Below are 14,244 nucleotides of genomic sequence, written 5' to 3'. Positions count from 1 at the left end.
TTCATGCGAGTGCATTTCTTTTTATATCCTTATTTTTAGAATTTATGGAGCAAATTTTGATTTTTTATTTTTAGCGATTTTCTTGACCACATCATGATGTCACAGTTATCTGGAACCACAATTCTAGGACGTAATTTTGGCTTCTATGAGGAGAATTTTGGTCTATTCCAGATGGTTTCACAAGTAAATTACGATAATTTTAATAAAAAGTTATCAAAACCACGTTAAAATTTAATGTTCGCAAGATTTTGTTTCGGTAAAAATTAATTTTTAAATTATATTTTCGATCAATTTAAAATAGCTTAATTCTTCAAGTAAGCCTTTTAAAAATGGTGAAAAATCGACACAAATTTCCTAATGCAATTATGAGCCATAAGTGCAAACGGAGCACAAAAACTGTTTAAAACATGTACCCAGTAAGAGTGTATTTTAAACAATATTTTTTTATATTGCTTTTTTAATTCTACTATGATAAATGGATACTGTGTTAAGTTTTTCTTTAACTGAACTTTGAAAACATAATAATTGTTCTGTCACTTTCCGGCAATATTGGACGCAAAAAGCGTTTAACAATGTTGCAGTGTTCCCAGCAGGGTGTAGCGTGTATATTCAATTTTTCAGCTGAGAACAAAGCAGGTTCGACATCATTTGCACTCAGCATACATTCTGGCCGCGCCAGCTTCTCTTTTATACGGTTGATATCCGAACAAAACGTGTGCGCCATTTATATTAATAATAGTAACATGCCGCTCGGTGCACACGAGGAAAAGGGGTGAATGGATCGGTGCGAGTCAATACTGCGCCAGATACCTCGTGTGGAAAACTTTGTTGGCGGCAACTCGCGAACATTGTTCTGATTAATTCTGATCGGTGCAGTTTGCTTAAGCTGTTTTAATCAGCAAGAATTTGGCATTTTCATGTTTCATCTAAAAAATGATTCCACCAAACGGCTCTTTCGACACGGTGACCATGTTCTCTGCCGGACATTTGCACAGGGTCAGTCCAGGCCATTTGACCCACATTCCGAATTCGGGCCTGCGGGCAGCTGGAAGGGAAAAAAACGGCTCATTAGACGCAGATTGTGTGGGGGTGTCGAAATTCTTCCACAGAGGCGATGAAATCGACCCCTATAGCTGTTATATGAGAGACAGGCCACCAACGGAGAAAGATGAAAAATTGAACACTCATTTTTTCCTTTCTTATTGGGCGTCTAGGTTTCCGACTTTGTTATATGTCAGTCGAGTTCAATAAAACGTTCTTCCAGACCGAGAGCATTACCTCAATTTTACGCATTTGTTGACGATCCATATGGAATGAAAGCCATTTGTAAACTAATCATATAAAATGGGATTCAAATTAAATATAAAAAACGCTTATCAATTAATTTATACTCATTAAAAAATATATACGGGACAATATCTCATTGGAAACTTTGAGTTAATTTATTTTGATCTAGTTTCAGCTCCAGCAGCCCTAATTACAATTAAAGTCTTATAAATTCACTTCAAAATTGGGTGTTGTAAGTAACCATTGGATAATTATACACCTAGAAAATTATTCGTGGTGACAATAGTTAAAATTATAATGATTAAAATTTCTAATGATTTTATTTCTACAAACTATTTCATAAAGAAATCCATGATGGTCTTTTTAATTTTTTTAAAATTAAATTCAAAGCGAAATTATTAAATGAAGCAAATGGGGACATTTGGAATTTTATTTGAGTTTCCTAACGGGGCAAAATTCATTTTTTCTATCTCATCCCGTGAGCTCTCAAAGTTTCCAGGTTTTCGTCCTCAGCATACAAGTCTCAGACACTCCCCTAAATTAAAATTTAAAACTAAAGCTATTTAAATCAATTTACCTGCGATGGTTGAAGAACAGTCAGAATCCTTAAAATCGAGCTCCCAGCAATCTGGCCAATATCCCATAGGGAGACATCCAATAAATTGAAATGTTTTCCTTCTTTTGTCAGTGTTTACATTTGCTAGACATATTTTGACGATTAAAAGGTGTCGATTTCAGCTTATAACTGACAATGAGGTGTCTCAAACACCGATCCAAATTTCGCCGGAAACATTGCAAACATTTGCGTCACGCAGAACGCGTCACAATTAACGACGCGAGATGAGCACGTGCGGCTCCTCGACCCTCAAAGCCAAGCCACGCATTTCGCTCTCATCGTGCCCCGGTGCGGCGCGGATCCTTGGGGGCGTCAGTCGAATTTCGGACGGAAGGAATATCCGACAGCATAAATAATCGAAAGAGCAGGCCCGGGGGCGCTGATTGAGCCGCGCACCCGCCCGCCGATAAAACAAACGCACCTTGCACGTTCGTTTTGCACCCGCTTGTTGCGCCCTCGTCATCGCGCGCCCACACAACAACCAAGCCGCAGCAGCCCCAGCCTTTTCCTAATCAAAGTTGGTACACACATGCTCCTTCCTGCGTCTCCTTTTTGGATGAGCCGAATTCCGTGTGTCGGAATTTCCATTTAGATAAAACACCTTTTTTACCATTTGACACAATTTTGGTAAAATACAAACTCCTCTCATCACGTAGATTAAATAAAATACAAAGTTTTACTTTCAAGGTTATTTTTAAATTATTAGAACACATTTTAGGAATAATAATAATAATTGGGAAAACATTATTGAACTGAGCAATGACTAATGTTTTGACTAAAATTTGTTTTGTTAGAGAGGGATTTTCTGAAATTTATTTTGTTTTTAGTCAAGAGTTACAGTTTTTCTTTTTTAATTTAGTTTTAGTTTGGCAAGCAGTATTTTCCAATGCTGAAAACTTTTAATTTACATTGCTAAAAGCTGCAGTCTCCCCTCACACATCACGAAGCCGCAGATCATTAGATAGATCGTTATAAAAGGAATAAAAAATCAAGCTCAAGGCCATTCAAAATCGAATCACACAGGGCAACAATTGAAAATTATAGAATTATTGGCTACAATATGCAGTTGATCAAATGTTTGGTTTTAAAAATTTGATCTCAGCTTTTTCTCTGAAAATTTCGATTCCCCTGGTCGAGACACGTTTTGGGGAAACTCTTTGTTGTGAAATAAAAAAGATTTCAAGTAGGAAGATGGTCCTCGCCAATAATCTAATAGGAGATAATATAATGTACTCATATAACTGCAAAATAAATACCACACAAGCTACTTGACACACTGCAGCCTATACAATGCGGTTTTTACTTTTCTTCAACAGTAAATTTAAATTTTCATTTAAAATAGAGTGGCTCCGGCTTCCAGAGTTTAACTCACTTCTGCTGCAATAGGATTTATTTAAGATGTTTAAACAACACATCTCATTTTTTGAGTCCAAAATATAAACCAAAATTGTATCACATGGAAACTATAAATAATGATCGTTCTTTTCAATGAAATTAAATTTCCAGAGGTTAGAAAAACAAGATGCGAAACATAAAAAGCACTTTTATGTTTCAACCGCCTTTCTGAAAACCAAGAATTGCAAGCACAAACAGACGTTTGAACCGCGGCAAAGGCGAAGGCCGAAGTTGGCGCCGCTCAGGTTCAGTAATGAACACTTAATTTGGGCCAGTCAGGTGTTTGTTTGGACTGTCGGGGCGGGCAGGCTGGCGGATGGCGGGGCGCGGGCGGCGGAGCCACTCGGCGGGGTGGGGTCGATCAATACCCACGCGAGAGAGGGCACGAGCGAGAGAACGCGGTGCACGTTGGGCTTTGCCGACCGACCAAACGAACGAACGACTGAACGTACGCCCTCCACCCCTCGGGGCTGCGTCGGCTGCACTCCGGCGCGCAGGGCTGCAGCCGCGCTGCAAAAGGTCAAAGGTCGCCGACGATCAAATCAAACGCTGAAGACCGACTCCCGAGCGCGCGCTATCGTCTTGCATTTCCTTCTCTCCTCGTCAATTTTGCCATAATCTACCTTGCGAAATTGCTCCAGTTTATGCAATCGTATCGGGTTGCGATGATTTTTTTAATATATTCTTAGAGTGGCAATTAATTTTCCTATCAATGATGAATTCAGTGCAAATATACGTCAAAGTTAATCAAAATGCGGCTGAAAATATTGAAGTATATTTTCACTAACCAAATAAGTTTCTTTTATCTATAGATTTACGAAACTAAATTTAATAAGTGTCAAAAATTAAAAATAACTCTCTTAGAAGGTCACTGAAAGAAACCCACAATTCTTGATTCTGTTTTTATGCTTTTAATAATTGTTTAGAAAATCTCAATGCTTTATTATGAACTGATATAAAAAATGTGCTCTTTTTCCGAACAGAAACCTACCGAGATGTAGAATGAATTAATCTGCTGTAAATTAGATTCAAATTAACTTTAACTCTCTCGATAATTGAAGCATTTTTAATTAATCATCTAACTCTCTCCAGAGGGGTGTAATCAATCTCTGCGTATATTTATTGAGATTATATAGCTAGTAAAATAAATGATATTGTACTAAAATTATGTCCTGATATTATAGTTTACTCCTTGCCTTAACAGCAGCGAAAGAAGTACAAATCACTCAAAATAATTCTAATATATCTCTCAAATAGAGGTCAAGATTCCAAAAATATTAATACTGCGTATCCTTTAGAAAATAAAATAAACAAGTTTTATAATATATCTGAAATACAGTATCAATGCAGGTATAGCGACTTATTGAAACTTGACACCATTTTTCACCTTAGAATTGGCATTATGATTAATTCAGTGTGTTATTCAGGTCAAGAAATGGGACGCATTTGTATTTATTTATATATTTCGTGTATGCACACAACTAATTTAATGTGAAAAAAATATTTTTAGCATATAACTTTATTGTTAAAATTAAAATAATATGCATCAATTATCATTTTTTACATTATGTAGCTTATGTCTTGAGAGTAGCCATGATGATTTTTTATTAATTTAGGCTTAATAAAAATCTATGTTTAAAGCTATATTTTAGTTAAAAAGCGTAGAGGCCTGATTCATAGAGCACAACAGGCAACACGTATTTAGTTCTTCTTTTATAAAAATCCATAGCTAGGAGCAAGATGCCTTTTAAACGATATACCTAACAACTAATATTTTGGCCGGCCATTTCAGCGATGGCGATTGCCGCCTCAAGAATGCGCATTAATTGAAAGCCGCAGACAGCAGGCAGCTGGCCGAAATTGGAATTCTCGTGCGGGAGAACGGCGGAGAAAAAGGTGCAATGACGACGTGCACGCGCGATATTATAATTTTTGCCGGCTTCATTGGCAAAAAGCGCTCGCGTGTGTCGTAAAAAGTAACGCTCCGCCGCGGTGGCAAAGCAGCTCATTGTGTTTTTTGCGGAAAATCTCATCGCAAGGGGGTGCTTATTGAGCGGAACGGGCTATTTAGTGTGCGCGCATCATCCTTTTCTCACTCATGAATATCATTATACGCCGCAGCCAGCCGGCCGGTCGGCCAAAGAGAATGTATAGGCACTCGCTTAGTATGCTAAAACGTCTCGACTTTTTCGCAAAGTGCTCGCTATTAATTTATGAGACGCCTATCACGTTTTGCAACTTGTTCCTGCGATGCCGTAGGTTATGGTTCCACCGATATCGACTTTTTTCCTTACATGTGAAATATTTGGAAATTGCAAAACCTCAAAACAATTCCTGTTGTCAATGGATGAGGATTTAGTTAAAGCCAATATTGATGTAGGTGGGTGTACTGTTAAGTTCAGAGAAAATTGGCAAAATTTGAGTTTTTACTCCAGCAATGTCCTCTTTTGATTCTTATAGTGTTTTGTAAAGTGAGGCTTCACAGGCCAACAATTAAGAACATTTTAAATTGTTAGTTCTTTGAGTGTATTGTTTGTGGAATTTAGCAACAGTTTTACTATGATACAATGTGCAATAACGAAATCAGGACAGTTAAATCTCAGATCTGGCAAAAATTTAAACGGGTTGTAAATTAGTATGTATTTGATTTGGATACCTCTCTTTACGATCTATAAAACGGTCTACGAATTATGAGATAAATTTCCTTGGCGAAAGAATCCTAGATTTTTAAAGATAAGCAGCAACAACTGCATGCTAACTTCTTCATATTTCCTTGATTTTTTCGCAAATTGAACAGTAACTTGGGAAATTTTTTAGCTCTATCCTAATTTTTAGAGAGTATGTCAAGTAGAGGCAAAAAAGACTTTTCAAAACTTTTCTCTACAGCTTTACTTTAAACTTTACGGTACATTTACTTGCCAACTCCATCGACTGCTTGCGGCAACCAACAAATTAAATCAATTCTAACTAATACCGTTTAAACATTGATATCCGAAAAACTTCCCACCTGCAAGAAATTATGGAATATAAACCAGGCACCCGGTAAATTTAATACGTAGGAATAGTAATTTACGTGAATTCTACAAAATAGGTCTAGTAAAATTATTTTTAACCAATAAACCTTCCTCACCAAGCCACAAAGAGAGCGTGAGAATGATGAATGAGCTGTCAAAAATATTAAAAGAATAATATTAATAAAACGAAATGTCTAACGCAGAAAATTAATTTTGTATTTGAGCTTTTTCTCATAGCTGAGAGTAAAATTGAATTCTTTTTAGTTTGCTTCTTTTATGATATTTTTTCCAAGAAACAAACTCTCAAAATAAATAAATTCACCTTTCGAACTGCTTTTGAAGAAATGCTCCCAGAAATATTTAAATCAAGAGAGTTGCCTGTTTTGGGTTGATCACTTCGTGGAAACGCGAAATGAGATAAATGTCTCGGGTAAGCCTTTCAGACTCGTGCGTGGAATAACGCAGATGGCGGCTGGCAGGGCAGGTATTTCCATCGTGAGCTGATTCCAGCAGTCAATCGTTTAATACGACGATCGCGTTTTTTGCGCCGCAAGGCGGCTCAAAAGATCAACCCTTTCGGCCCAAATGAAACTCGTTAGGCTGGCCGTAAAGGGATCAGTCGGGCGCAATTCACGTGTCCGGCCGGCCTGCAGCGGGAAAAGACCGGCGGGCCGCGCGCGATTAACCCAGAAACCTGCGAGAGTCGGCCTGCGTGGTGCGGTGCGGCTCCATCAAGTGTCCCGGCAGTAATAACGCTCCGGGCTGTGCGGTTCGCCATGTGCGCCGCGTGTCGATCGATTCGGCTGCCGAGACGACGACGCAGAGCGCGGCGAACACGTGCGCAGCCAGACCGAAAGACGCGCTTTTGAATAAATCGCTCTGCTGCCACCGCCACCACCGGTTCACACGCCCAATGGCTGACAATGAGGCGTTTTCCATTTTCGCATCCCCGCACACGCACAACACTCCCAATGCTTGAATTCAGCTATTGCGTCACTATGGTGAACAGTAATTAAAGGAAGAAGCCGTTAATTCATTGAGATTAAACAGTAGTGCTATGTAAATTGGAAATTAATGTTTAATGAAAAGTTGTCGACTACGTTTGAGCGACTGTAAATAATTAATTTCAACTTTGGCCTCAGAATATATTTTTATGTAGCAGTTATTTTCTTTTAAACATTACTTACAAATAAAAGGTCTAGGTTTAGCCAAACTACAGATTAAAATAAATTTTGCTCACTGACTCTAAATTTACAGAGCATTTTCAGGACTGATTTTGATTATATTTAAATACAAATATACCCAGTTAGATCAAAGATTTACAAAGAATTTTTACTTTTAATACTCAAAATACTCATAGCCTAGTTTATGAAAGATGCAGAGAAGAATTTGTTCGCTCTTAAAATTCACTTTATTCGTATTTTAATTGTACTTTCAAACACCTATCAAGGAAAGCTGGAGGCTTTTGAGATGAAATTTGAAATCCTTTTAGTTGAATTGATCCCTCTTCCTCCAATCGTTTTGCTGATCACATGTTCGACAGCTCTGTATTGTTTCCTCCCAAAGAACGGAGAGGGTTCCCGTCAGAATGGCAGTCGTCCTAGCAACCCCTGCAGGCTCATGAGTGGATTTCCATTTGTATAACCTCACTTGTAAATTATGGCCAATCTGCACCGCACGCTGCATAAAGCCCCCAGTACCATAAATAAACCCTTTAGAGTGCCCCTTTTTCATTACGGCAATTGAACTCGATGGATCGCTGAAATAAAATAAAAAATTGCATCGCGGTGCCTCGCGACACACACACGCGCGCGCGCGCTGTTATGGTATGGCTTCCGCGGTCGGCGGCAGTGCATTCGCTCCATCATTATCCAAAATTAATCCACCGCTCTCGTGCACGCATCCAGGTTGCTGCTGCACATGATTAATTCAGAGCGAGCCGCCCGATAAATATTCAATAGCTCCGCGCACTGCGTTCCAATTCCTTAACGAATTATACGAACCCGGGCTAGCCCCACTAATGGTGATGACGGTGATGACTAGAGTTGGGTATTTAAGAGGGTTAATTTTTATAATATATGGGATTATTTTTAAAACAGTGTTGGGGCAAAATTAGATGGCTTTAGACTCTAATAGCCGACTTTTCTCAGGATACACCAATAATATCACATTATTGGGAAGTTGCAATTATTTTTTAGCTTCTTTAAATGGCTTAAAGGTCCAATTTAAAATTCTTTTTACAATTTTTGCAAGCAATTGCCGATTTCTTGACAAAAAAAAATATACTCGAATTCAGCTTTCAACTGTATCTGTTTATGATGAAAATGACTAGCTTATTTGAAAAAACACAATAAGCTCAATATCACTGAGGAAAAGCTGCATTTAATTCGAACTAAAGAGCTTTCTCTAATTTAAACCGAAAATTTTTATTGTGAGCGTTAATCTGGTTTCATAACCGATTTAGACGGATTCTGTGTGTGGCTCAAAAGTTTTAAAATTGCGTCACACATTTTGGCGTCCAAAACGTCAGACGACAGAAAAAAACAATCGATCGACCATCTTAAATTCCTATGTGATGAGGGAATGCTTCCCTCTCTGCTCTCGTACTCCATTAGTCGCGGAATTCAAGCGTCCCGATTCCTGATCCCACGACTGGCGACCCACTTTTCGCCTTCGTGGAAAAAAGCAAAGGGGTGAGCGTGATGGACAAGGAGAAAAAGTTTGTCGGTCTCGTTTTTCCTGGTGAACCGAATATTGATCTTGCGCTGATTTGTATTCAAGAAAAGTGTTTCGCGCCCCACGCCCGGCTTTTCTTTTGCCTGCAACTTAAGCTGGTACCATAACAAAGGGGATTAGACTTGTTACCGGAAAATTAGAAAGAATGACGCTAGCATGCCGTCCGCGCGTGTAGAAATAAATTCTTTAACACGCCTTCCCACGCCGTCAACGCTTCCCTATCTTACGGAAAGCACTGAAAGGGCTGAAAATGATTTAGATGAAATCTCTTCATTAGCATAGGGATTGGATTTCACTAGCAAAATTAGTCTGGGATCAAATTATTTCTTTGCAGCGTATAGAATTACAACTTTGTCTGAAATAAGGTATGTTTCTAGATTTATAAACCATACCATAAGAGTGTTTGAAATTTTAAATTAAATTTGATTCACTGTTTTAAAACAAAATTAAAAAAGTTTGTTAACAGTATTTTAATGAGAAAATTTATTTTATGGCAAATAGGACGTCGTGTTGGACCTGGAACATGTTGAGACGAATATAGATTGAAACTTTCAAACAACAAGGATTATGCCGATTATAATTTATTCCGTAGAATATAATGTTTTAAATTATGTAAATTACAATGTATTTTTCCATTATATATTAGAAACGTTTCCAACATGACAAAATCAGTTTGATAGAAATTTTTTCGTATTATACCGTCTTTTACTGACCTAAATATCAACATAAAACAAACAAAAATATATACCGAAAAGAAAATATTCAGAGTTTTTGTACGATTTGTTGCAGAGATGAAAATGACCTGGCGAGTGGAATTATGAAGCAGCAGCCGCGCACGGGCTACCTGGACAAGGGCTGAGAGTCGCCTGGCGGCGGCCCCGCGAAGGGCTGCATCATGTCCGAGGGCGACGCAGAGAGCAAGGAGGTGGTGCCGGCGGAGGGCCTGCAGTCCGCCGCCCCCACCGCCGCCAACACCATCAAATGGGAGCTGGCCAAGGGCGACGACTTCGACGGCGGCGTCGGCGGCGTCAAGGAGGTGCGTTACGCGCCCTTTACGTCGTCGCCACCCGCGACGGCTATGCAGCGCGCACACTCGCGCTCCATGTCGTCGCTGCCGCCAGAGCCGTTTATGATCATGCGAAGTCGCGCCCTTAACCGGCGTGTCATCATCAACGTTGGTGGAGTCAAGCACGAGGTTAGAAAACCCACAAAATGTTTAACTCTAAATATTCAGAAAATTCCAAACCCTAATTTTCTAAAATTTAAAGACCGTTATTAACGAAGTTTCTTAGCACACCAATCGGCTCTTGAGGGTCGAATTAGGTAAAGAGGAAATTATTTTTCAGACCAAAAAGTCCAGCGCGACGTGCATAGCACAAGTAGAACTTTTTTTACCGCCAAAAATATGAACCTTAACGTGAGAAATGCGCATGCGTCAGAGCTCCTCCGGCTGCTAGCGGCTGACGTAACCACGCCAGCTCTGACGCATGCGCATTTCTCACGTTAAGGTACATATTTTTGGCGGTAAAAAAGTTCTACTTCTGCTACGAATGTCGCGCTGAACTTTTTGGTGGGCAAAAATATCCACTTTACCTTACCTAATTCGACCCTCAAGAATCGATTGGTGTGCTCAGAAACTTCGTCAAAGACGGTCTTTAAGAAAAAAAAATGCTGTTTTAGGAGTCATAAAAGGCATGAAATAATACTTAATTTGAAGAGAACGAACGCAGAAGTTAAAAAAAATGATTTAAAAAATACATATTAAAACTTTCCAAACATGAAAAGAATGCATTTTCACGTGGAAACTTCCGCAAATAGAAAACTTTGGTTGCCCAAAATGGTTTGGGTTTTGCTGATTGTTTAATTAGCATTGTAGCTGAAGTTTTAAGTGTAGAGAAAAACAAGGGAGTCCAGCTATAAAATGAGCATCTACCTTCATTAACTCACCATTAAATTTGCAAAAGCTCTTTTTGTTAGAAGTCGTCAACAAATGGCGTCGGCGTATACTTCCGATTTTAAGGCACTTCCGTTGCGATTCTAGACATACTCCTGCAGCTACGAATTTTAAGTACAGCAGCAGGATTGAACCATTCATGAGACTTAAATCACAGTGGAAAATGAATTAAAATCGAAAATAACCGCTTGCGAAATCTCTTGGAGGCTATGAATTAATATTGTTTTTTATTCTCACAATTTTACAATCACTTTAGCATAGTCAAAAATTATAAAGCATGTATTGTGTGAAAAGGGTAACACTCCTGGCAAACATCTTACGAAACCCCTGTCCAGGAGGACAGAGCCGGATGGGCCCAGAAGGGGCTCTTGCAACTGATGAATTATTAAGTCGTTAAATGCACCAGAGGGTCTCATTGTTCGTCCAGCTGTATGGTTTACATTACAGCCAGCTTTGACCTCAGCTAGAGTTAGTTGGTTGATTTCTCTTTCAAAGTATCCGAATCCTAGAGATATCAACTTTTATTTTAGTTAGGACGATAATTCTTCTGACAGAGAAACATTCTTTTTGGCAACAATTTGTCTGTCTCTCTTTAAATGGGCTGTCTTTCTTATTCCATGAGGGCAGCTTAAAAGTTAAAAATACTTTCTAGGCAGAAGAAAATTTATGTTTCAAAGGAAATTATCGTTTTTGCTTGCTAATGAACGTGATGCGCATGGAAAGCATATATTATGTACCTCTATTAATTCCTTCAACCATTCTACAGAGTTTGAAATTGAATGAAAGGTTTCCTAAATATGCTTTTGTTTTTCAGGTTCTGTGGCGGACGCTTGAGCGTCTTCCTCACACGCGGCTGGGCCGCTTACGCGACTGCACGACGCACGAGGCCATCACAGAAATCTGCGACGACTACTCGCTAGTGGACAACGAGTACTTCTTCGACCGACACCCAAAGTCTTTCTCATCCATCCTCAACTTCTACCGTACTGGCAAGCTGCACTTGGTCGACGAGATGTGCGTGCTGGCGTTTAGTGACGACCTCGAGTACTGGGGCGTCGACGAGCTGTACCTCGAGTCGTGCTGCCAGCATAAGTACCACCAACGCAAAGAGCACGTGCACGAGGAGATGCGCAAGGAGGCCGAGTCGCTGCGACAACGCGACGAGGAAGACTTCGGCGACGGCAAGTGCGCCCAGTACCAGAAGTTCCTCTGGGACCTGTTAGAAAAGCCAAACACCTCACTCGCCGCCAGGGTAAGTCTTCTCTCCGTCCATGTGTGTGTCTGGATTATGTCCGAACCTGTCTATTTATTTATTTATGTCCTTCGATACCAAATACAATCACACACATCTGACACACAGATTAGCATCAACAAAAACCATTTACTTCATCAAACTTGACATTTTCCAACATTTACACGCGATCACTTACTAACAGAGGTCAATCTTTGATATTTCGTGCGCGGCGATGATTTTTTATACACGTAGCTGCCAGGTCGTTAACCTCTGAAATCGGGCAATATAAAAAACGAAAAATAAAGAGAATTCTTAAGGATTTCAAACTTTTTTCTGGTACGTGTTACGAGGTAATGGGCTAGAAAATGGAATATCGGGAATTTCATGCAATTTCAACTCAAGTCAAAATCATTTTGGCCTATTTCTCATTTTAAATATTTTTCTTTCAATTTCTAACATCTTACATAAATTTTGAGGCCTCATCAACAGAAATATACATCCGATATGAAATTAATTTATGTATTAGCTGCAGAAAATTCTGAATTAGCAAACATCGAAACAACCCCCATTACAGTACGAGAACGTGTGTTATTTGATCTTAAAAATTCATTTTGAATTAATCCACGCAGGGCTGAGTCTTTCTGTCTAATTAACGATGTACATGTGTGCGTATTTTTTCTGAAATTAAATATTTCCGTTTAAAATAAACCAACACACTCCAAAACGCGGAACCCTAAAATTTCTGTGTGAGTAACAAACGATAAAGCAACGGCGCCTTATTAAAAAGACGACACTGACACGGCAAACAAGGGTGCTGGACAAAGAGTAAATCAAACATCCATTAACCTCGTACAACAATTTCCTCGGCAGACTGTTTGCAGGGTAAACAGAAATATTTCCCATATCAGTGGCGTCTCGGCCAGCCTTTCAGCTCCCAGGCTTGCCTTTGCCGATTTCTTGCAGCCCAGCCATGCGAAATACTGACATTTGCACAAGGGGGAAATTTACTCCATCACATCCTCATCCTTCAGGGGCGCGACGCTGGGAAATTAGGGTCACTGAACGCAATGCAGTCTGTTCACACCAAGGCATCTGCTGTGGCGGAATGAAAATTGATCTGGGTGAGCAGGGCAATATATAATATGCACAAAGAAAAGGCCGCTTCGTGTCGAGAGATGTAAACAGTTGTTCAAAGAAATGGAAGACAACGCGTCTAAATTGATTTTTTGTCATTTGTGTTGAGAATTCAAAACGATCGACTGTTTTTTCTGTCTGTCGCTGATTGATTTTTTAACCCCAAATCACGCAATTTTCAGATTTTTTAGCCACATTGGAAATCAATTTTTGTGCTCAAAACCATTTAAACCAGTTGAAGTAGCCTGTTTGGCATCTCAAAAATCGTGGATAACTGTCTGCTTACTATGAAATTTATTATTGGTAATTTAATAAATCATTTAAAATAATCTCAAAACCTATATTGGTTTTTGAAATTGGAAAAAGTCAAAATAATTTTGGTATTTGATTGTTTTTAGCCGTTGCTATTTTCAAAACCTTAACATTTACGAAAATTGGGGTTCAAAACCTAAATTCTTTATTTGATCGAGTGATGATTCAAATTTTTATGCCATTATAATCAGAAACAGGATGATTTATAAAGCCTTTAGGGCCTAGTTTGATCAGTAACAAAAGGATTAAAAAACTAACATCCTTTGAGGTTTATTGCTGACATCTTAAGAGCTTGGAAAAAAGTTTAAACCAAAAATATTCCCGAATGTGATGCATTTTTGTCGAAAATAATTCAAATTTGCTAGTAACACCAACCTTGAAGTTTTTTTAGGAGCTAGAACTGTGCAAAAGAATTGCAACCCCTGAAAATGGGCTATAGTTTTCTAGAAAAAAATGGGTAGTCAGTCGGAAAACCATCTAAAATTTCCAAACCTTATATTTATCAATGCTTTTACATTCGTAAAAAGGAATGAATTGAGCCCTTCTGTCGGTTGCGGTACGA

General features: G+C 39.0%; 1 protein-coding gene across 6 annotated transcripts in view; it reads left to right on the top strand.

The window, feature by feature from the left end:
* The window catches only part of Shab (Shaker cognate b), a 74,370-nt gene that overhangs the window by 30,099 nt on the left and 30,027 nt on the right, over positions 1-14,244 (top strand). For all 6 annotated transcript variants that reach the window (XM_065494217.1, XM_065494219.1, XM_065494216.1 and 3 more), the window contains exons 2-3: positions 9,838-10,243; positions 11,817-12,254. In XM_065494217.1, the coding sequence (XP_065350289.1) occupies positions 9,944-10,243; positions 11,817-12,254 (738 nt within the window). In that variant the 5' untranslated portion in view covers positions 9,838-9,943. The remainder of the gene's footprint in view (positions 1-9,837; positions 10,244-11,816; positions 12,255-14,244) is intronic.

Source organism: Cloeon dipterum, chromosome X (assembly GCF_949628265.1).
Source record: "Cloeon dipterum chromosome X, ieCloDipt1.1, whole genome shotgun sequence".
NCBI lineage: Eukaryota > Metazoa > Arthropoda > Insecta > Ephemeroptera > Baetidae > Cloeon > Cloeon dipterum.
The sequence above is the reverse complement of the archived record's forward strand: the minus strand, read 5'-3'. Positions and strand labels throughout refer to the sequence as shown.